Source organism: Recurvomyces mirabilis (genome assembly GCF_035927965.1).
Source record: "Recurvomyces mirabilis strain CCFEE 5264 chromosome Unknown scaffold_42, whole genome shotgun sequence".
NCBI lineage: Eukaryota > Fungi > Ascomycota > Dothideomycetes > Mycosphaerellales > Teratosphaeriaceae > Recurvomyces > Recurvomyces mirabilis.
In genome coordinates, this window is record NW_027041976.1 from 64,102 (window position 1) to 84,236 (window position 20,135).

A 20,135-nucleotide genomic window follows, 5' to 3' on the forward strand; every position below is an offset into this window, starting at 1 on the left:
ACCAATATTCCGTTCCCAAGACCCGTCCCATCGTGTCCTCTCGGCATTCAAGATGACAAGACAAAGAGTTGGAAAAGCAGCTTGGTATGAACCAGAGCTCCCTATTCTGGGCTACGACGCTGAAAGGTCGAACGCAGCCAGACATGCCGTGCTAGACACTTCGATTGTGGGCACGTGTGCTCCTCGATTCCATCAAATGTGCTCACGCGAGAACAGGCGACAAGGCCCAACCAGTCTGCCGGCGCTGCAGCGACAGTGGTAGGAAATGTGTAAGACTTCCGCCTTCAGGCCGTATTATCCGTTTGAGGACTAATGCCAACTCCAAGGTCCCGGCTTTCAACGTCCGATTTCGACCGCGCAGCAATTTTTCCGTAGGTCGAGGTAAGTTCAGTGCTGGTCCCCAGCAGAAATGGGCCGAGACTCGGAAGACCTGTACGTGTTATTGACCTTGGTTGTGCATCCTGACTCTAATCTGTGGCAGTAACTTTCGTCGATGAAACGCAAAGTGTGGGCAATGAGCCTCTGCCAACTCCATCCTCCGCAACGTCTTCGGCGGATGCCGGTCTGGGAACAACAACATTGCCGGTGACAGATGATCATGGCGCCCAACTTGACCCGCATGCTGTCGAGACGATCCAGTTCATGCCTCACAAAAGCCCACTGCAACCTGTACTTCCAAATGACGTCGGTTCTCAAGACTACGACGACACCGCCGTCAGGATCCGTGACCTACCATGTCAATCTACTGTCAACGACACCTACCCAGTCTCTTTCCATGACCCGTTGTCGAGTCCCATAAGTCCATGTCGAGCCGGGTCACTCTATGTTGAACCCTATCACAAGAATCTCATTGGATACCGATTTAACGAACTTCTCCATTATTTCAAGGTGGCGGTTGGATCAGTTTGGGTAAGCTTTGCCACCTGCTGAGTTAGAACTGACAGTCTTTAACTGTTCACAGTTCGACGTAGCAGATCCGGAGTTCACAAGAGAGGCTCTGCGTCTCGCTCCGCTTTGCCCTTTGCTCCTCTACTCCATGCTAGCTACAGCGGCAATACACAAAAGTCGCTTCGCCGACGATCCCATTATTGCGAGAGATTGTGCTGCCGAAGCAGACCGCCATCACGGCCTATGCGTAAGTCTGCTACTACCAATGCTGCAAGATAGGGAATCGATCACCGACGGAGCCTTCCTTGCATGCTCAACAATCCTCCGCTTCTACGAAGAGATTAGCGGTGAGTCTTTGACCTTGGAGCCCACCAATTCTTGCCATGAGCTGACTTGCACCGTCTATTCAGCTCCAGTCCATGGAAGGGACGATGCACGCCACCTTCTAGGCGGCTACGCATCAGTTGAAGCGACGACAACCGAGTCACAGAGCTATACTGGACTGAGCGATGCAGCCTTCTGGGTACACCAGAGGCAAGACGTCTACAATGCACTGATCAATCAGAGGATCCCTAAAACAGACCTCTCCCAAGCACGCCTTGATCGCTCCATGACTCCTGCGGATGAATGCGTATGGGCAAAACGTGCAACTTGCCTGAACGCTGATGTTGTCGATTATTGCTTCGGCATCGATTCAGGATCCGTGCAGAAGTATCATGCCATTGTGGATAGGTTGGAAGATTGGCACCAGAACCTACCCGACACTTTTCGCCCAGTATACTATCGGGAGAGAGAATCCGACAGCGCACGCTTCTTTCCAGAGATTTGCCTGCTCCTGGATTGTTGTAGTCAGTCTGTCCGCTTTCCTTTGTAGAGCGACTCTGGTCTGACTCAGATGATTTGTAGCTTTTGGGCTGTCGTATTATTATTTTTGCATGCTCCTAATGGCCATCTATGATCCCACGACTCCAAAGATCGGTTTACGGTACATCGAAGGAAGGAAGACGACGAAGGTATGTAACTCATTGAAGACATGTCACAATTGACCTAAATTCTCCTGCAGAAGAAAGTATTGCAATACTTGCGAATCCTCTGCGGTCTTGCTATCTCGAACGCAGTTCCACCCGCAAGGGTCATGTCATGTCTGGCAGTATCACAATGTATGAGCTCCATCAACCCCACTTCTGGAATCACTGACGCAGACAGGTGGTGTCTGGGTGACGGACTCACTGGAGCAGAACGCTATGCTTGAAGTTTTGCGACTGGTGGATCGGCAAGATGCATGGCCGAGCTTCAACACTGAGCAAATTTTAAGAGAGCAGTGGGTTCAGGTAGCGCTAACAGGATGATTATCCAAGCACTAATTCCAGACATCTTCAAGTAGTTGCTTTGACTGTCGCAGTTGCTTGATCCACGCATTAACATGCTGCTGCCCTGCGGCCTTGGCTCTCATGACAGCCAAAGTGTCAACCACGTCCCTCGCCATGTCTGCAGATCCGCATATGTACATGCGGCATCCAGATCCCTCCTCGAAAAGCCTCATGATCTCTGCCGCGTTCTCCAACAGGCGGTCTTGGACATAGACTTTCCGCTTCCCGATCTCGCGACTATAAGCGGTCCAGATCTTGAGGAGGTCCTGGCCGATGATCCTTTGATGCTCCGACCACTCATCCTCGTACAGCAAATCGCTCGCCGGAGACCGAAATCCCATGAATAGGAAGGTACTACCGACCTCGTGGCCCATTGCCTTGCGGCGCGCGCGCTCTTGCACGAAAGCTCGGAATGGAGCAACTCCAGTCCCACTCCCGACCATGATGATGGGTGTCGAAGCCCTCACTGGCAACTTGAACGGACTCTGTCGGACAGCACCGAAGACCTTGTGATCTACTAGAAGAGCTCGGGGAGCACCTAGTGCGAAAGGACTGTGGTAGCGATCGGAGGGAACCGAGTTGCAAGACCGCTCTACAGCGTGCAGATAGGACGTAGCCAGCCCCCAACCGCCGACTGCAGCTATCGCACCGTCCTCGGAAGTAGGATTCGGCGGTTTGTCCACTACCACCGTAATCGAGACCCGTTGCGGCTGAACTACGGCTGAAGACGATATGGAATAATAACGGGGCTGCAACGGCTTCAACTTTTCGAGGAAAAACGAAAGCGGAACTCTCCAGACAAGAAGTCCGCCGACAGCTCGCATGAGGCTCGGCAAAGTGAGATGCGAGCCCACGACCTCTTTCTTGAAGGTTTGCGCGTTATCGCTCATCTGGAGCACCCGCGTCTTGCTCGCCTCTGAAGGAGCGAAACTGGCAAGCGCCAGGACCGCCTCGCGGCTCAGGAGACCGCAGATCTCAAGGTAGTGAGAGAACAACGCTTCGATGGTGGTCGGAGAGAAGGCGGACTCCCTCCCACCTTCAGGGGTATTGACGGATCCGATCGATATAATCGTTTCTCGCTTTTCCTGTAGGCCAAGAAGAGAGAGAAGCTGCTCTACCTCACGGACTGGGTTACTTGGCCAAACTGCTAAGTGATCTCCGGTCTTGTATTTGACAAGCCGATCCGCTCCCAGGTCCAACTCGACGTGGAGACATAGTCGCTCATCAGATTCCCATAATGGTCTCGCGTGGACTACGGGAAGGGCCCTCGGTATCTTGGGGTCTGCAATCTTGCTGGAAGCTGTGGCTTGATTGAGGAGAGCTTGATGTGGCTCTCCTCTAAACACACCATTCGGATCTGCTAGCAGGACCTCCTGGATATTGAAAGCTGGATTGTATATGCTGTCCTGCTCAACTAGACCAAGCTCTGCTTTCAGCAGGTCTTCGGTGGCTGTTCTCCAGGCCAAGAAATTGTCCTCGGTCTCGCCATTGGCGTCGTCGCCTCGACCAAACTCGCCGATACGCGTACCTCCGAGTCGCTCGAGGATATCATCTACTGTCTCCGCTACTCGATTGAACTGCCGGTATTTTGAGTTGCCCAAGCCAAACAGCATGTACCGCAAGTTTGAGAGTTGAGCTCCGCGCTTCGAGAATGCGTGAATGGCTCTCCAGAAGCCATCAGAATTGTCTGGAGGGTCGCCGTCTCCGTGAGTAGACAAGACGAAGCCACAAAGATGAGACGACTCCAGCTGAGTCAGGTTCGCATGGTCGTAGTCATTCAAGTCTGCTGCTAAACTCCTTAAGCCAAACCGTGCTTCCAGGCTCTCGGCGAGACGCCTAGCAAAGGCCTCGGCTCGGCCACTTTGGCTGCCCCAGAATATCACAGCGTCGACACCCTGCTTCAGCTGTAAGTGGCATTACTGGTTCGGTCACTAGCATGCCTGACATACCGTCTCCTTGAAAACGAGGGCGACGTTTCTCGCTTCGGCCTTTCTCTGCCTGAACGTCTGCTGGCTGTCCGACGACTGCGGTACTTGATACCAAAACTGCGAAGGTATGTCTTCTGTTCTTGATATGTAACCACCACAGGTGTACCATAGGAACGCAATCGCCGTCATGACGACGACTAGCACGTCGTCAACATCCAACCTCTCCCAAGACATACCGGTGTACTCTCGCATTATCCCTTGAGGCCTGGTTGCGCAACTTAGCTCCTACGAATCGAAGCCCAAGCTATTTGTCACATCCTTGATATTTAACGTGTTTGTTCCAATGATTTCGGCAATTCCGAGGCGATGTTCGCTTCGACAGAGGATGACAGCACCAAAACTGGCCAGAGTTGCCGTTTTCGAGACTCTAAAAACCTCTACCAATCACTGTGGGTCTACAATGTATGGCAAAGTTGCCAATTTGGGAATCAACCTTTGCACCACTACTCCCTCTCTGCTGATTGTGGTGGACTTCTGTCATATGCCTAGCCCTTGGATTGTGCTCCATCGATGCCGATTCTGACCGCTTCTCGGATTGCCGCAACGCAGGCTGTCTCTTATGCTGCGCTCTCGTTAAGCTGTCTCCCATCATTCACACATCCTCCTGCTCGACAAGTTATCATATCATTTCAACTCCCTCTGAAGTAAGATGATTGCCCTGAATGCAGTTTGCGGGATCGTAACGTTTGGCATACTTGTTCTTATCACCAGTCATGTTTTCGAGTATTTTCGCGATCGAAAAGCCCTTCGCCGCTTTCCGGGCATGACGCCATTGGCACCGTTCACCAACCTACCGTACATGTACCATGCATCGAGAGGTAGACGATACAAAGCGGTCCACGAAGCTCACCAGAAGTATGGCCCTATTGTTCGAGTCGGGCCAAACTCCGTATCGTTCAACGACGTGCAGGCCGTCAGAGACATATACGGTCACGGCTCAGCAGTCCGCAAGGACGAGTTTTACGACGTGTTGTCTGGAACCCATCGCCATCTGGCCGACGTAGCAGACCGAGACGATCATTCCCGCAAGCGGCGTGTGCTTGCTGGTGCCTATTCTCAAGCTGGCCTTGAACATTGGGAGCACATCGTTGCAGACAGGACCAGGGCCTTAGTCCAGCAATACGATCGGCTCTGCAACAGGCCCGTTTATCAATGCACGCCGCATAGAGATCCGCATCTGAACCTCGAGCACGTCAAAGGTTTCATCAATCACCGAGCCTGGATGGGCATATTCGCCGAGGATGCAATTAGCCAGATCGGGCTGAGCGCAGACTTGCACATGATCGAGGCTGGCAACGACATAGTAGAAGTCACAGCCCTGAACGGCAAAACATCGCGTTTCAGCTACCGCGAAGCATTGTGGTACTCCCACCGTATCCAATCCCCCATGGTTTGGTCACCGAAGTGGTTCAAGACACTCGCACAATGGACGTCGTGGCATCCCTGGTGGCGACACAACGACAACTACACCAACATGTGCGTCTATTTCGTCCAACAGAGGCTGAAGCGGTATGAAGCTGGTGAAAAGCTGGATGACTTCTACACATACCTCTTGGAAGACAAATACGGGAGCGCCAATTTCTACCCGATGGGTGAGCTGGTGGCAGAATGCAGCATTATGTGCAATGCCGGGTCGGACACCACTGGGACGGCTCTGACGAATGTGTTGTATTGGCTGATCAAGAACATGGAGACTCTGACGGCACTTCGCGGAGAGGTCGACTCTGTGCTTGAGCCTGGCGATAGCGTAGCTGCGTACGACCGCGTCAAGCACCTTCCATATCTGCGCGCGTGCCTGGACGAAAGCATGCGCCTGACGCCACCAAATACCATGAATGTGCCTCGACTGACGCCGGGGGAAGGGATCGAAATCATGGGGGAATGGATTCCCGGCCACACCACCGTTCACAGCCCGCCGTATGCCATGCATCGCAACGCTGTCATCTTCCCTGACCCTCTCGCCTATCGGCCTGAACGCTGGCTCGCTGACAATGCGAAGGACTTGCAGCCTCACTTCCTCACCTTCAGTGCCGGGGCGAGAAGCTGCATTGGGAGGAATATCACCTATCTCGAGCAGACGGTGGTGTGGGCCACGTTGGTCCATCGGTATGAGTTTGAGTTGCTCAGTGCCGGTTGGGAGCTCTCACAGAGGGAAGCGTTCACGTGTTCTCCAGGAGATATGCCGGTGAAGATCTGGAGAAGGGAGATACCTGTCGGCGGTGAATGAGTCGAGATAATGGACGTCCATTCCCTGAGATTGTTTCCCTTGCTAATTTTTCTAGCTGTCTGCGGGTTTATAGTTTGCGAGACCGCTCTACTGCTCGATCTCAGCCTGTTAGACAAATCCTCATTCTGTAGGTGTAAATGGGCAATCGCGTCACACAAAAGCTCATGGTCACTCTTACAGACGCGGCACGACATCCATGACGAACGCAATGGCACTGAAACGGCATCGATCGAATCACAGATCAGGGATGAACCTTATAATGAACGCAATAAAACTGACAAACGACTCATCCAAACACCCAGTCATTCCCTCAGGCTCAATTCTCAGTAACCGGTTCCCGAATGAATGTGTATGTCGGACACTTGAATCTCGTACGACATAGCACACTTCGTCTTTTCGATGATTAGGCCTACTGCAGTACCTCGTCCAGCTCCTCCAATGTCTTGTTCGCCGTCTATCGCATTTATTAGTAACAAATGCGGTTGCGACATCATGGGATTTGTGCTCACCTCAGGCACGAGGAAGTATGAAAACATCGCCGCAACAGCGCAGAAGGCGGCGAAGAAAATGAACGTTCCGTACTTGATGGACTCAATCATCGGCGGGACGATCACGCCCTAGAAGGTCTTGTCAGCCTCATCTTCCACGACCGACTGGGAAAGTCGAATGCAGTCGCTTAGGTCGAAGCTCACAATAATGAAATTAGCCAGCCAGCTGATAGCGACTGCAAGGCCCACGCCCTTGGCTCTGTGCACGTTCTGAAAGACCTCGGAAGGCAATGTCCAGATGAGTGGCCCATAAGAAAGACCGAAGACCACAACGTATACGTCTTGATGTCACACGTCAGTGAATGCAGTCCTGAAGACCTATTCTCCTTCATGAGGGACTCACAGACGAAAGCGACGCAAGCCCATCCCCCTGCTACATGCGCAGGCCAGTCGTGGCCGTATGCGCCGTATATACCCGCCATGGTCGCATGGGCGATCATCATCCCGACTGCACCCCAAATTGCCATCCTACGGCGGCCAATGTTATCCATGAAAATCATTGCAGGTGCGACGCCAACAAATTGCCCTATATTGATCATGCCCGACAGAATCAGACTCATGTGGTAGTCTTGACCAAGGCTGGTGAAGAGCGTCGGCGCATAGTACACGAACGCATTAATTCCGGAGAATTGCGTGAAGAAACAGATGCCACAGGCAACGACAGTCCTTTTCCAGGTGTCGCGCTTGAACAGGTCCAGCCATCTGAGAAGCTCCAGCTTCGTTCCCGATGGTCCCGGATGCTTCCGGCCAGCAAGGTCTTGCTGAAAGGCGATTTCTCCAATGATGGAGCGCCACTCGGCCTGCACCCGGTGATCTTCGGCTGGGAGACAACGCAGTTTGGACAGAGACCGAAGCGAGTCGTCATGCCGATCGGCCATAACAAGCCACCGTGGAGAATAAGGGAAGAAGTGGATGCAAACGCCAAGCAGCGTCGCCGGCAGCATTTGAAGACCAAACGGCACACGAAAAGCGGCATCGCCGGCCAAATCTTTAGTTCCGTAGGTCACCCAGTAGGATAAAATGGCGCCAACAACGATAAAAAGCTCTTCGAGCGTGAGCAACGAGCCACGCATCTCCGGAGGCGAGATCTCGGAGATATAAAGAGGTGCGCCCATGGCGAGCGTGCCCACCCCGATTCCACCGATCGCACGTCCGGCAATGAGCTAGATTTAAGGTCTTCTGTCAGCTTGCGTTGCACACTGGCCAATTGCTGCCGATAAACGCACCGTGCCGTAATTTGGCGCTGCAGTCTGGATGATCGCGCCGACGTCGAAGAATGCGACCGCAACGCTCAAAGCCCATTTGCGAGACAGTTTGTCGGCGACGTAAGGGAAGAAGAGACAGCCCACGAAACCCCCGAGGAGGAGCATGCCAGTCATGAAGCCAGTATTGAATCCATAGTGCGCCGCCGACGGGTCAACCTGAGGGTATTGAGCTCGGAACTGTGGCATGACCAGAATAAGACAGATGACTCCTTGGTCTGCGAAGTATGTAAGCAATGGGTCTCTCTGTACGGCTGCTTGCTAGATGCCTACCGTAACCGTACGAAAAGCCGCCCATGGAAGCCACAAGTGCCGCGCCGAATACATAACTATTCAGTAGGGGTCAGTCCAAAGTTCCTAGCAAGTCTCTCATATGCCCACGACTTACGGCGAAGAGAGAAATGCTCTGGCTCCAGAGTAGCCATAGTGGACCTCCTCGGCGGCGAGATCCGCAAAGTGAATTGCTTTGTCGTCAGAAGAATCCGAACGTCCGCTCTCGTTGTGATCGGCATCAGCGCTTTGCTTCTCGTCGAACGGGAGCTGATTTGGTCCTCAAAGACAGTGGAGGGGGGAGAGTGGGATATTCAATAGGTAGAGAGTGAGAGAGCCGTCCGACCGTTTGTTGCTAGAGCAGAAGTTGGACCATCGAATAGTCCTCTTTCTGAAGCAGTTCATGGGTGGCGTCCGAGCATTGCGTGGTATAAGTTGAAGATCCGCATGGTTGACGGGGAACTTCCCGGAGGTTAGAGTTAGTCCTTAGTTAGTGAAAGATCGGCAAGGATGAAGTCCAGGAAGGGCAACACTGGGTTCAGCCCCAGTCCGTACTCCACAACTCGGTATTCTGTAGCGACCCCCATCATCTCGGGGAAACCAAAAATGCAACTCAGCTTTGTACTTCAGAACGGCATTCTTTGCCCATTATACTCCTCTACTAATGCTACAAACCTAGAATACAGCGGATCGATAACCTTATTAACCTTCTCGATAGATATAGAATCGAACGATCTAATAGCTTCTTTCCGTATATCTTCGATAGTAACTCGAGGATGTTTTCGAAACTCCGTCTTCGAGATACCCGCGACAGTCTCTATCGCCGAAAGATCAGGCGAAGACGACGCGTTAAGATAGTACTTAAGAATAATATCTTTCTTATTCTTAAAAACGTCTTTAGCGCCGTGCGCGCCGTCTCTATCTTCTTCGAGAACAAAGTCTTCGCTTCGATCGAGAAGAGGTTTAATAAACTCTCGAAGAATCTCGATTATACTTCTCGCTAGACATCTTCCCGTTCTTTTTCGAAGGTACCGTATACTCGAACATCGGAGGCTTAAAAGTTATAGCCTATAAAGCCCGACTAGGGAAAACGATCTACTACATCTGTACAACGCCTAGCCAACGCGCGCTAAGGAGGTGCAATTCAGAGCCAACCTAGAAACACGTAAAAGTCAAGCAGTTCTCAATGCTACGGGCTCGGGACATGGAATAGTCCTGGAATATGATTCTCTAGACTCCAACGACGCACTTTAGAATTGTGCTGAGGTGTTCATTATTGAAGCTGCAGGAGTAAGAAGTGATGACGGATTCGTGTTGCGTTTCTCCACGTGCCGCGCTATCCTACGGACTAAGTTCCCATGACTGAAGCGTGAGTGATTCGCTCCACAAGCAAGACAGTCATGGCACATCCTGTCTGGCATGCTCGCTGGATGGAAGTCGATGTAGCCCGCGATCAGGCATCAACCAGCTCCCCGCGCGAATCTGACCTTTTACCGTACCTGTAACGAGGAAGATCTTCCCACGATAGAGAGGTCTTATCTTGTGACCGATAGGGCCATGGCTCTGTAGACACTGGTGCGTATGTGCCACCTTGTCCAGGGCTTCTGGTCGTGTGATACAACGCTTGTGGACAGTGCAACACCGGCCAACACACACGCCTCTGCTGCTCATGCTACCTCAGTAACGTGTGGCCTCGTTAGGTCGTGCACGACTGTGTGACTTGCGCAGCTTGCATTCACACACATCTGCGATAATTCTGACTAGGTGTTCGCTATCCATTGTGATGTGGGACCCATGTAGAACAACACTGTCTCTGGGGCTCAAATTCCGTCTGAGCTCAGCATATTGCCGTAGCACGCATTGCACATTGGTTCTGACGACTGTGCCTGCCAGAACGCTGCTAATTTTGATGTCTTGTCCTGCAAACATCTGCTGCACCGAAATGATACTGTTGATGCCATGCGGAACATTGGCAACTGATAGTATTTGGTCAGATCTTTCTGTACTTGTGCGCTGCTGCCAAACGCCCTCTGCACGAGTGTCATCTCTGAGGCTTTTTTGTGCGGCGTCATTTTTGTCGCTGATGGAGAGGTCTTAGGCTGGTGAAATGTGTCAATGAGGATAAGTAAGTTCTCAGATGCTAGAACGCAAGGACAGTATCATACCGTCAACGAAGACATTGCATCTTGCAGATACTGGTATGAAAGCGTTTTGTGTCCGCTCACTATCGGCTGCTTTACCCGTGACAAAGAAGATTCCGACGAGACGACCCAAATATCGCAAGTCGACCAAGTCATCACGCGCTCCCGACCCCCATCGACACGATTTCGCGGATCGGAGATGTGTTCATGCCATCGATCAGCTGCTTCGCGTTAATCTCTCCGTGCTCGTCGGGACCGGTGGAAAAAACAAGCTCTCGTATAGTATGTCCTTGACGACGGTACATAACTCTATACTTTTGGTCCACACAAATGTGTCAGGACGAGCGAACAATCTCCAGAAGCATAATAGCAAGCATAATTATGAGGCGGTGGTGTCGAAGCCCCACAATAAATTCAAACGTGCCCTCTTGCATCTCGACAGCACAAGACTGCGTTAATCCTACCTCCGAACATAGCGCATCTATATATTGCTCGGTTTCTATGCATTACATTGGGTCGGCCTCAGCCGCCTTCACCGTCGGCTTGACACCGGAGTCTTCGACGTTCGAGGTCACATTCCTAGACTTCCTTGCCTCTTTCTCGGCTTCCTTCACGGCTCTATCCATTCGTGCCTTTTGGAGATCTTCGTAACTCATCACTCTAGCCTTTCCGACGTTCTTTGAGTCCATGTCTCCGACCATGCTTAACAACGAGGCCGTGAAGGACAGCAGGAGGAGCGTTACGGACTACGAGCAGGAGCTTGTCTATAGGGACGAGAGGGGCATGATGGGGCTCACGCAGAATGCCGACGTCTTGTTGTTTGATGGAGGGAGTGCTAGTTAGTTGTGTAGCCGTTGGGGTCAGAAGGATAGCAACGAAGGTGCATTATAAGTGATTTCGCGGACGGAGGTTCGAGAGATGATTGACAAGAAGGAGAGGGTGTGGTTTCATAGGCAGGTTGCGGATGTATTCACCTTATGTGAATTAGCTCAGGTCGTGCGCTGATATCTCTACCCAGGTATGATCGTATCTTGAAGATGCCGACGTACAAGCACAAATGCCTCTTCGACCTTACCTCCAATACCCCCTTTCCGATCTGGCAGCGTCTTCATACTCTCGAATGGCAGTATCCTCGCTACCCTGCAGATAGTCGGCAGGCCCCCACGTGTCTCGCCAAACTACTCGATAGTACGGCTTCGATCCACGACGTCTGCTTTTTGTAATCCGGGCTATATCCCATGTCGGTCCGGATGGACGACTCACGACTTCAGGTCTTGAGCTATGCCTATGACGCGACAGCAAATTCGCGCTGCTGCTAGCCGGGCACGAGCTCGTTTTCGTGCGAAGTCCCTGGTAAGGCTTCCGCGGAGCTTCGCTTTCGCTTTCGCTGTCATCAGTTGGAGCGGTAACCAAGCATCTTGACTGGGAATGTGCGCTGGACGCCAAAGACTTCTGTAGACGCAAGGCCGTGTCACCGTCACTGCCGTCGGAACCGGCTGATGAGATCGAAGTCGCGTCGACAATCCATCAGAATGTCTACCGGGTTCAAGGAACGTCGGTGGACTCAGGCAGCTTATAAAGCGGGCAGAAGGCTGTTCGGTAAGTAGTTCGCGAGAAGACACTCCGCCGGTGGACGACATTGCAGGATTGTCATCCGTATCTTCGGTGCGAAACGGGACACCAGGTTCGGCGGATGTGGTTGTATCCCAGCAGAGCTTCTCCGCATGGCCCAGCAGCTTGGCGACGCTGCTCCGTGTAGGTGGGTGTTCGATCTGCAGCGGTGATGAACATGCTGCTACAACAGACTCCGCCAACGACACATGGCTATCGCTTAGTGATGCCGCAGTCGACGCCATACTGGCGGTCGAGAACGTGGCATCAGGGGTCTGCATGGCCTCCCTAACGGGGGAATTGCCTGCAGCCCTAGATAGGAGCTGGGACGGATGGAGCTCCTGGCTGTGTGACGGTGCGATTATCGAGGCTGTACGAGAACCGGTGTCCATGCCGGCGCCGGGATCTATTGTTCACTCGTCAGCGTGCTGAATAAGGGCGGGTAGGTTCGAATCTCACCGATGGACGTACGATCCGCTGGCGGCTGGTGGCAAGCGCTCGAGATGCTGAACACGGCTTCGCCCGGGTGACTTCTCGAGGCGGCGAAATGTTCGAACGACTTGCGGGCGGTCGACTGCGAAGGTGGGCCAGGATAGAAGACCATCCTATCTAGCGACACTGAAGAGGCCATTGCCCTAGTCGAGGGGTTCGAGCTATCCGTCTACAGACTGCTCTGGGAGGTGGGGCACTGTCGGGCACTGAAGAATCGTAGATAGAATGGGTCGGCGGACACAGTACGCTATATAGCCGCATCACAGTGAGCGCGGACTTGCCTGCCGGTTTCAGACTTTCCTTTCGAGGGAGAACCGAGTCGCAACATTCCCTAACGCGCTCATTGCCATATCCGGTCGCACCCACAGTCCGTTGAGGCGCTAGCAGCGTCGGTGCAAAGTCATGCGCATGCGTGCATGAGAGCCTAGCGTCCAGGCAGCACTCAAGAGCAGACGACTCGGGACACGAGACGTCGAGCTTGCCAGGATGATGCATAAATGAGATGGCGAAAGTGGCAAGTCTGTGCCCGGATTGGCGCTCGTTGGATAAGAGCGCGCCGCAGCGAGGCTGCAGATGGGACATTGGACCAGTGATGAACGCTGAGATCGACACCGCACACCCAGACGGCCAAGTTCCAGCGGCTCGAGCATTACTGTCTGGTCCAGATTGTGGACACAGCGAGCTGGCCTTGTAAAGGGAAGCGGCTTGACGCGATAGGTCAGCAACATACGGGTGTGGTCGCCAGGGGCCGTCGCCGTCACTGCCGTCGGAATTGGCCACTGGGATCGAGGTCGAGGGTGATAGTCCAACAGAATGTCTATGGGGTTCAACGCACGTCGGTGGGCTCGACCAGCTTGTAAAGCGTGCAGAAGGCTGTCCTGTCGATGATTCGCGAGCAGCCACTCCATTATCGGACGACGTCCCAGGATTGTCGTCCATATCGTCTACAGGGATCGATTCCGTGTCTTCGGTGCGAGACCGGGTACTGGGTCCGACGGATGTGGTGGTAACGCCGCAGGGCATTTCCGCGTGGCCCAGCAGCTCGGCGACGCTACTTTGTGGAGGAATGCACGCAATCTGCGGCGGTGGTAGACATGCTGCTATTACAGATTCCGCCAAGGGCACACGGCTATTACTCACTGATGCCGCGGCCGGCGCGAACCTGACCGTTGAGAACGTGGCATCAGGGGTCTGCACGGTCTCTCCAAGGGCGGAATTGCCTATAGCGCTAGATAGTAGCTGGGACGAACTGAACATCTGGTCGTGCGACGTTGCGATCATCGATGCTATACCAGCGCCGGGATCTATTGCTCACGTGTCAGCGTGCTGAGAGAAGGCAGGTAGGCTCGGTTCTAGTTGATAGACGTAGGGTCTGTTGACGGCTGGTTGCAAGGGCTCGATATGCTGAACGTGATTTCGCCAGGGCGGCTCCTCAAGGCGAGAATATGTTTGAACGTCTTGCGTGCGGTCGACTGCGAAGGTGGGCCGGGAGCGCAAGTCCCAGAGAATGGAGTTGTTCAATTCCCGCTCTAATACCATTCATGCAAGCAGTAACGTCAAGTGCTCGCGGGTCATCGTCGAATCTATATTGCAATATGATATCGTATCTCTGCAAAGCGATACCAGCAATCCGGTCCTGTTTCGATATGCATCCATGATATCGCACCAAACTTCTGTGCCCGTAAGGCTTGAGGATCTCCAACACTTGAGCTTCTTCGATAAGCATCCTTGGGAGCAGTTTAGTTTCCTCCAGATCGTCGAGGCAAAGGAGCTTGGGCCGTTTGATGTAGTATCGCTTCATATCATTATCGTCCGCAACAATTGTCAAGCCAGCTGTCATATCCGGATAGATGACTTCGTTGGATATCCGACGAAGGCTCTCTCTCAAGTCCTCCACTGTCAAGTCATACTTTCGAACTCCGGAGACCTGGCCGAACCAGGCGCTATTGTAGGTATCGACGAACGAGAACGTCGTGCGTAAAACAGATCCTGTCTCAATGTCTTCAACCTCGCAGAGATCTGTGAGATCTTGCTTCGACGCGATCAGTGGCCGGTCTGAAGGCGAATCTTGCAACATCTTAAGCTCAACGCATACGTTCAGGAGAAGCCAAAATGCGAGCGGAGTCTTAAAGCATCCCTTGTGTCAGTCAAGGCAGTGGTTTCGTGATCAATTGTTCCAATGACAACGCATGTAAGACGAAGATCAAGGATTTTGTTGCGTAAAGAGAGGTGCACTTGCGCTTTGCGAATGGTAGTTGCCTACTATTACGTCAAACGCACAGGGCAAGTTCTGCCAGCGCTAGCTTGACTACTAATGGCAAAACTTGCCCCGTACGTTTGATGCGATAGTAGGCATCTACCAGTAACAAAGCACACAAGGGGTCGCTCTGGTATCGGTCACTGTAGGATTATCTATATGGCGATCGCGTTGTAGATGCTAAAGGCAAAGATCTTCGGCATAATTATGTGCGCGAGTAAGTAATCCTAAAGGTCATTCGCTACACGCAGTGTATGCAAACGTCTTGGGTCTGGATCGATCAAGAGTGTATCTCGAAGGTCGACTATGGAGAGAGGAAGACTTGATGGATCTCGTTCACCGCAATAGTGCGTTACCTGTAGGCCTGCTAGCTGTGATTATGGGATCGCAAGCAGACATCTTGAACCTGCAGAATTTGCTGGAAGGAAGGTTCGTCAAGATGCGGAGCGAAGAGGACTTCCCGCAGCTGAAGCAGTCCTCAGATGCGCCCCTATGGCCAAATATTAATTTCACTGCTTCGGCACAATTCGTCAGATCGTTGGTGGAATAGGGTCTGGATCTTCCAAGAAGAATACGTATCGTCGACGTATATGCGACTTTTGATCTGCTGTGAGCCTGGCAAAGCAGCGACTGGTACCAAAGGACACCTCGATATACTACAGTGGAGGCTTCGACTGAACACGACATGATTTCGCCAAGCTTTGCTCGGTGCGAAAATCTGATCGACCGCAGTATTACTACACCATGGTCTCATATGTCGTCTTTTATGAGCTTAGGAATACCCACGCCTAGGCCGTTCGTGCTCCCCTTCGTCTATTACCAGTGCAGTGGCAAAAGCATCCAGAAAAGCGTCCATAGTACATTCAGTTGCAACCGTACCAGAGTACCGGTGCTCTTTGTTGGCTTCAGTAATCGTGAGAGGCCATTCAATTCGGCAGGGCGGTTGTGTTAAACACATTCTTCTCCAGGAGCCAGCACCAAGAGGTTGTCTTTGTACCTCGCAGTAATCGAACGGTATCGGTAGAATGGAGATGTTCGTCAATTGTAAAAATACCAACTTCTGCCCGCGTGTCTTGTTCTCTCTCACCGTGGCCAACGTGCAGTAGATCCGTTTGCGGTCGCCTCGCGGGAAATAGCTCAAAGCCATGCTCTTGTCGTCGAAGTACAGAGGTAGATAGGCGAGAACCTGCTCTTTCGTTATCATAGGATTGAGAGTGGTAGATTCCCCGGGTGAAGCAGTGGGCAGAGGAGTAAGAAACAGCCGGTGTTGAAGAGTCAATGATCCTGCAATGACTAAGCGGAACCGCCTGCAGATACGTTGAGCCAACAATACATCATTGCTAGGGAGCTCGAGGAGAATCATTTCCAGAATCTCTGAAGTGTTCGTAAGTCGAAGACCGGCGTTATATTGAGGATACGACGTTGCTTCCATCGCTGAAGGTCCTGCTGTAGCTAACTCCTCGAATCTTGCCGTAGATACTTTGTAAGGTCCGGTAGAACCACCCGCAATAGATTGCTTGACTATGTCGGTAAGGATAGCGTTTTGATGCCTTACAAGATCAACGAGTGTGTGCAAAGCGAGAGAGAGATCCTTGGACTGTCTCACAAGCTGAGCCTGATCTTCTTGCAATCTCTTGATTTCTTCACCGATATCACCAAGAGTGTTACATGTTTTCCTTTCATCTGTATCCAGAATATGCTTCTCCTCAGACATGCTTTCACAAGTAGCACTGTCCAGCACGTTGATATGTGTCAGTCGCGGGTCTCGGAGGTGAGGACTTCCTGTGTGGTGTACAATACACGACGAACGAGCTGATGTTGTGGACTTTACTGCAAGTACGACACAAAGCCGTTGCCTGATCTCAATTGCTGTGCTCTTGCGAAGCTCTCACATTGATTGGTCGTGCGCTTCACCGGTAAGTCTGCGGGCGGGGTACTACACAGAGGAACAGATGGTGATCACTCGAGATATCCTCTACGGATGAACTCAGGCCCAGTCCGTCCACTAGATTTCATTGTTCACTTTTTACATGTTTTTGGCTAAATGGTGCATCGTCGGATCGTTTATGTGCTTCGCCGGGGTCCGCGACAAGCTTTAATTGGCTCACCACACACAATGAGCTTTGGAGCAGATCCATCGTATTGTAATCGGTTCCATGCTAATATTGCAGCTGCAGAGTAGTGGTCTGTACATCAACTAGGATGCGAGAGCTTCCAGAGGACCTTGTCATTCGCGAAATCTATCTGGGGTGTTCTCGATACAAACCAAATGGATAGCTTTCCGAGGATAATCGATTATACACCAGATGGTGCTGGGGCCACCTGCATTCACAACTGCAAGAGCAAGGATGGCCAGCGTTGCGCAAACCGCGTGAATAAGAATGACAGAAAGGAGGCGGCTGAGCTCAAATTGAAATTCGACTCCCTTCATGTGGGTGATGTCGGGGCGCTGATGCGGGTCCTCTTCCAACATATCCCCGATAAGACTTTCGAGGGAAAGCTTAGGCTGAGAGAGAAGATCTGTCCGAGCCTCTCGAAAGAGATGCAGTGATAGGTTTTGAATAGGACGATGTGCATGAGCATAGTTGAATAGTCCTGACATGCATGATGCGGATACAGCCGACAGATTAGCTTTTGCCGCTAGTGCACGATGCGACGATTTCTTTGCGACTCCTCTCGCATGATAACGACAAAGTCCTCACGATACAATATATGTACACGATATTATGATGGCGGCAATGTGTGATAGTTAGTTTCATTCTGTCTACTACTTTTGATCTATCCACGCTGGTCACACGACCCGACGGCGCTTTTTCACTGATCATCACTCTGGCCACGAGATGATCATGACCAGGTCGAGCGCTCCTGCGCCTATCCGTATGGTTCTCGCAGTATCACTGACTGACTGACTTCCTCAGGCGCAATCGAGAGTGCTCCAGCGCCGTGATCGTCGGCCTTTACCGCCCAGTTGCGCAAGAAGAGATCCAGCGCAATGGCTCGGCCTGCATGGCACGCTCACATTCATGTGTCACGTTGTGGATGCGTGCGATGAGGCGTCGTAGCGCAATCACGGCGAGGAAGTGGTACTGGAAATGACTGCGCTCTTGGTTGGCCTGGGCGGAACCTCCTGCGACACTGCTGCCTTGGTGTTGCTCTTGTGCTTCGTGGAAGTATGGTAGGGGTATTTCGTCCTCCATGGTGTGTATGCCGGTTTGCGGGAAGTCGAGATCTAGGTGGTATAGATCTTCGCTGAGGACGCAAGTCCAATATGCACGTTTCACAAGGTCGCCTGTAGCAGATGACCAGTCGATTGGCTCGCAACGAATCAAGACTTGGCACGCCATCGAAGCGGCGACTGTGCAGCGCCAGAAGTCTAGATGCCGAGATGTCGCTTCGTAGTAGGTAGCTTGTAGTAAATTGAGTTGGACACTCTCCAAGGTGCATTGCGTCCAGATGAAGCCAAGTCTTCTTCTGGCTTCGTTGAATAGAGCGAGTCCCGGTGGGTGATCAACAGTGCCGCCGCGGAAGCCACTTGGTTGACCGTTGACGACGCTGATAGGTCTCTCGAACACGCCATCGACCGCCACCGCACCCAGCGCGAAGACTAGAAGAGCCAGAACGCTGCCGGAATCGCCGTCTCCGTAGCCGTCTCGCAAGAATCTCGCCACAGTGCCGTTCATGAATGCCTCTCGATTGAGTACTGGATATAGAACATTGAATGTGTTGAAGTAGGCGTCGGAAAGCTCTTGTATTTGCTGAACACCGAGAGTCGGAAAAACAACACTTGAAGCTCTGCCTTGCTCTGTATTTCCAATGGCCATCGTGAAGCACTGCAATCCAACGTCCGATGGTAGTGGATCAGGATGCTTGCTCATCTCTTGCTTGATGAACCATGGCGTTCCTTCTTGGAGGAGGTACTGCAAGTCAGATGCAGCCGAAAAGTGGGTTCTGCCCTGAGCAAATGAATGAGGTTCATGGGGGCACTGGGACCAGTAGTCGAGTGTTGTCACCTAGTCAAATGCTGTGCAATGACCCATCCCGGCTGTACGTGAAGCTTGTCACACTACTACTGCATGCTGTACGCATGTCAAGAAAGGTAATACGACATGTTGGAGGGAAAGTCCCTGCAGGAGCTCGAGTATATAGACGATGGTGTCTCCTGGTGATGACGCTGATGACATAGCCCAGGCAGCGACCGCAACGATCCCGCGACCGTGGTTGATTACAGCCGATACTATCTGCCTAGAAGTGCACAGATGGATCTGCCACATGGAGCTCCCACTCGCACGGACACAAGTGAGCCGGGCGTCTCGTTCGTCTCGGCCGAGAGAGACCAACTTACGATTGATAACATTCCCATAGAGCACACAGAGATCTTTTCCGAATGCTGCGGGAGAACTTGGAGACAACAGGCGGCAAGACGCTATCACGAGCCACCCGATGATCTCTTTGGTATCTTCCTCGCTTCTCTTCCCTCGGTTCTCACTCTCCTTCCTGCAATTCACTGTACCGCCGGCGTGGTCGACCTAGGAAATGCCGGAAATGCCAGAGTCCGACCACTCTAAACTCACGATTTTATCGTGTAAGCTCGCCTCCCTTCACCTGTGTCCATGCACGCACCGATATACGCTGCTTCTGATTCGCAATATCTAGCCATTGGGAGATCTTTGTCAGATACACCAGGCCATTCCATTTCAACCCAGCACGGGAACTGCTCCGTTCATTAGCAACGTACGTGCAAAATCAATCTTGAAGGCCTACAAATCGAACCTCAGGGTGCCTTGTCTTCGACTTGCATCTGACGTCTACCACGTCGACAAAGTCCCTGCAGGCGCAAGCGACGATGTATATCGACTCTCGGTAAGCACTCACCCTGCATTGCGATGTAGGTGGGGAAATGGAATGTCCTTTTGGCAGACCTCACTCCCGCAGCCCGCATCCTCTACTCTTCAGACTCCGTAATCGATATTCTCGGCTATACTCCAGATGAGGTTGTGAATAGGTCTTGCTGGGATTTTTTCCCAGCCGAACAGCTTCCGTACGCGCGGAAGTTTCACCAGAATAGAGTGTCAATGGACAAG

At 52.3% G+C, this 20,135-nt stretch overlaps 7 protein-coding genes across 7 annotated transcripts; 2 read left to right on the top strand and 5 right to left on the bottom strand.

The window, feature by feature from the left end:
* Positions 1 to 52: 52 nt before the first annotated feature.
* On the top strand, positions 53 to 1,762 carry LTS14_010423 (uncharacterized protein; the record flags this gene model as incomplete). Its single annotated transcript, XM_064843099.1, has 6 exons — positions 53 to 166; positions 217 to 258; positions 327 to 432; positions 482 to 909; positions 962 to 1,235; positions 1,299 to 1,762. 6 exons carry the CDS (start codon positions 53 to 55, stop codon positions 1,760 to 1,762), a joined length of 1,428 nt encoding a protein of 475 aa, XP_064689318.1.
* A 486-nt stretch (positions 1,763 to 2,248) lies between these two features.
* LTS14_010424 (uncharacterized protein) lies at positions 2,249 to 4,420 on the bottom strand (the record flags this gene model as incomplete). Its single annotated transcript, XM_064843100.1, has 2 exons — positions 2,249 to 4,162; positions 4,208 to 4,420. The coding sequence occupies 2 exons, from the start codon at positions 4,418 to 4,420 to the stop codon at positions 2,249 to 2,251; spliced, it is 2,127 nt and encodes a 708-aa protein (XP_064689319.1).
* A 336-nt stretch (positions 4,421 to 4,756) lies between these two features.
* Positions 4,757 to 6,473, top strand: LTS14_010425 (uncharacterized protein; the record flags this gene model as incomplete). The annotated part of the gene is made up of 2 exons (XM_064843101.1): positions 4,757 to 4,890; positions 4,958 to 6,473. The coding sequence occupies 2 exons, from the start codon at positions 4,757 to 4,759 to the stop codon at positions 6,471 to 6,473; spliced, it is 1,650 nt and encodes a 549-aa protein (XP_064689320.1).
* Positions 6,474 to 6,882: 409 nt separating this feature from the next.
* Positions 6,883 to 8,581, bottom strand: LTS14_010426 (uncharacterized protein; the record flags this gene model as incomplete). The annotated part of the gene is made up of 6 exons (XM_064843102.1): positions 6,883 to 6,927; positions 6,983 to 7,090; positions 7,166 to 7,302; positions 7,365 to 8,184; positions 8,248 to 8,501; positions 8,557 to 8,581. The coding sequence occupies 6 exons, from the start codon at positions 8,579 to 8,581 to the stop codon at positions 6,883 to 6,885; spliced, it is 1,389 nt and encodes a 462-aa protein (XP_064689321.1).
* A 2,619-nt stretch (positions 8,582 to 11,200) lies between these two features.
* Positions 11,201 to 11,395, bottom strand: LTS14_010427 (uncharacterized protein; the record flags this gene model as incomplete). Its single annotated transcript, XM_064843103.1, has 1 exon — positions 11,201 to 11,395. One exon carries the CDS (start codon positions 11,393 to 11,395, stop codon positions 11,201 to 11,203), a length of 195 nt encoding a protein of 64 aa, XP_064689322.1.
* Positions 11,396 to 11,953: 558 nt separating this feature from the next.
* LTS14_010428 (uncharacterized protein) lies at positions 11,954 to 12,936 on the bottom strand (the record flags this gene model as incomplete). Its single annotated transcript, XM_064843104.1, has 2 exons — positions 11,954 to 12,711; positions 12,777 to 12,936. 2 exons carry the CDS (start codon positions 12,934 to 12,936, stop codon positions 11,954 to 11,956), a joined length of 918 nt encoding a protein of 305 aa, XP_064689323.1.
* Positions 12,937 to 18,011: 5,075 nt separating this feature from the next.
* On the bottom strand, positions 18,012 to 18,875 carry LTS14_010429 (uncharacterized protein; the record flags this gene model as incomplete). Its single annotated transcript, XM_064843105.1, has 1 exon — positions 18,012 to 18,875. One exon carries the CDS (start codon positions 18,873 to 18,875, stop codon positions 18,012 to 18,014), a length of 864 nt encoding a protein of 287 aa, XP_064689324.1.
* Positions 18,876 to 20,135: the final 1,260 nt, after the last annotated feature.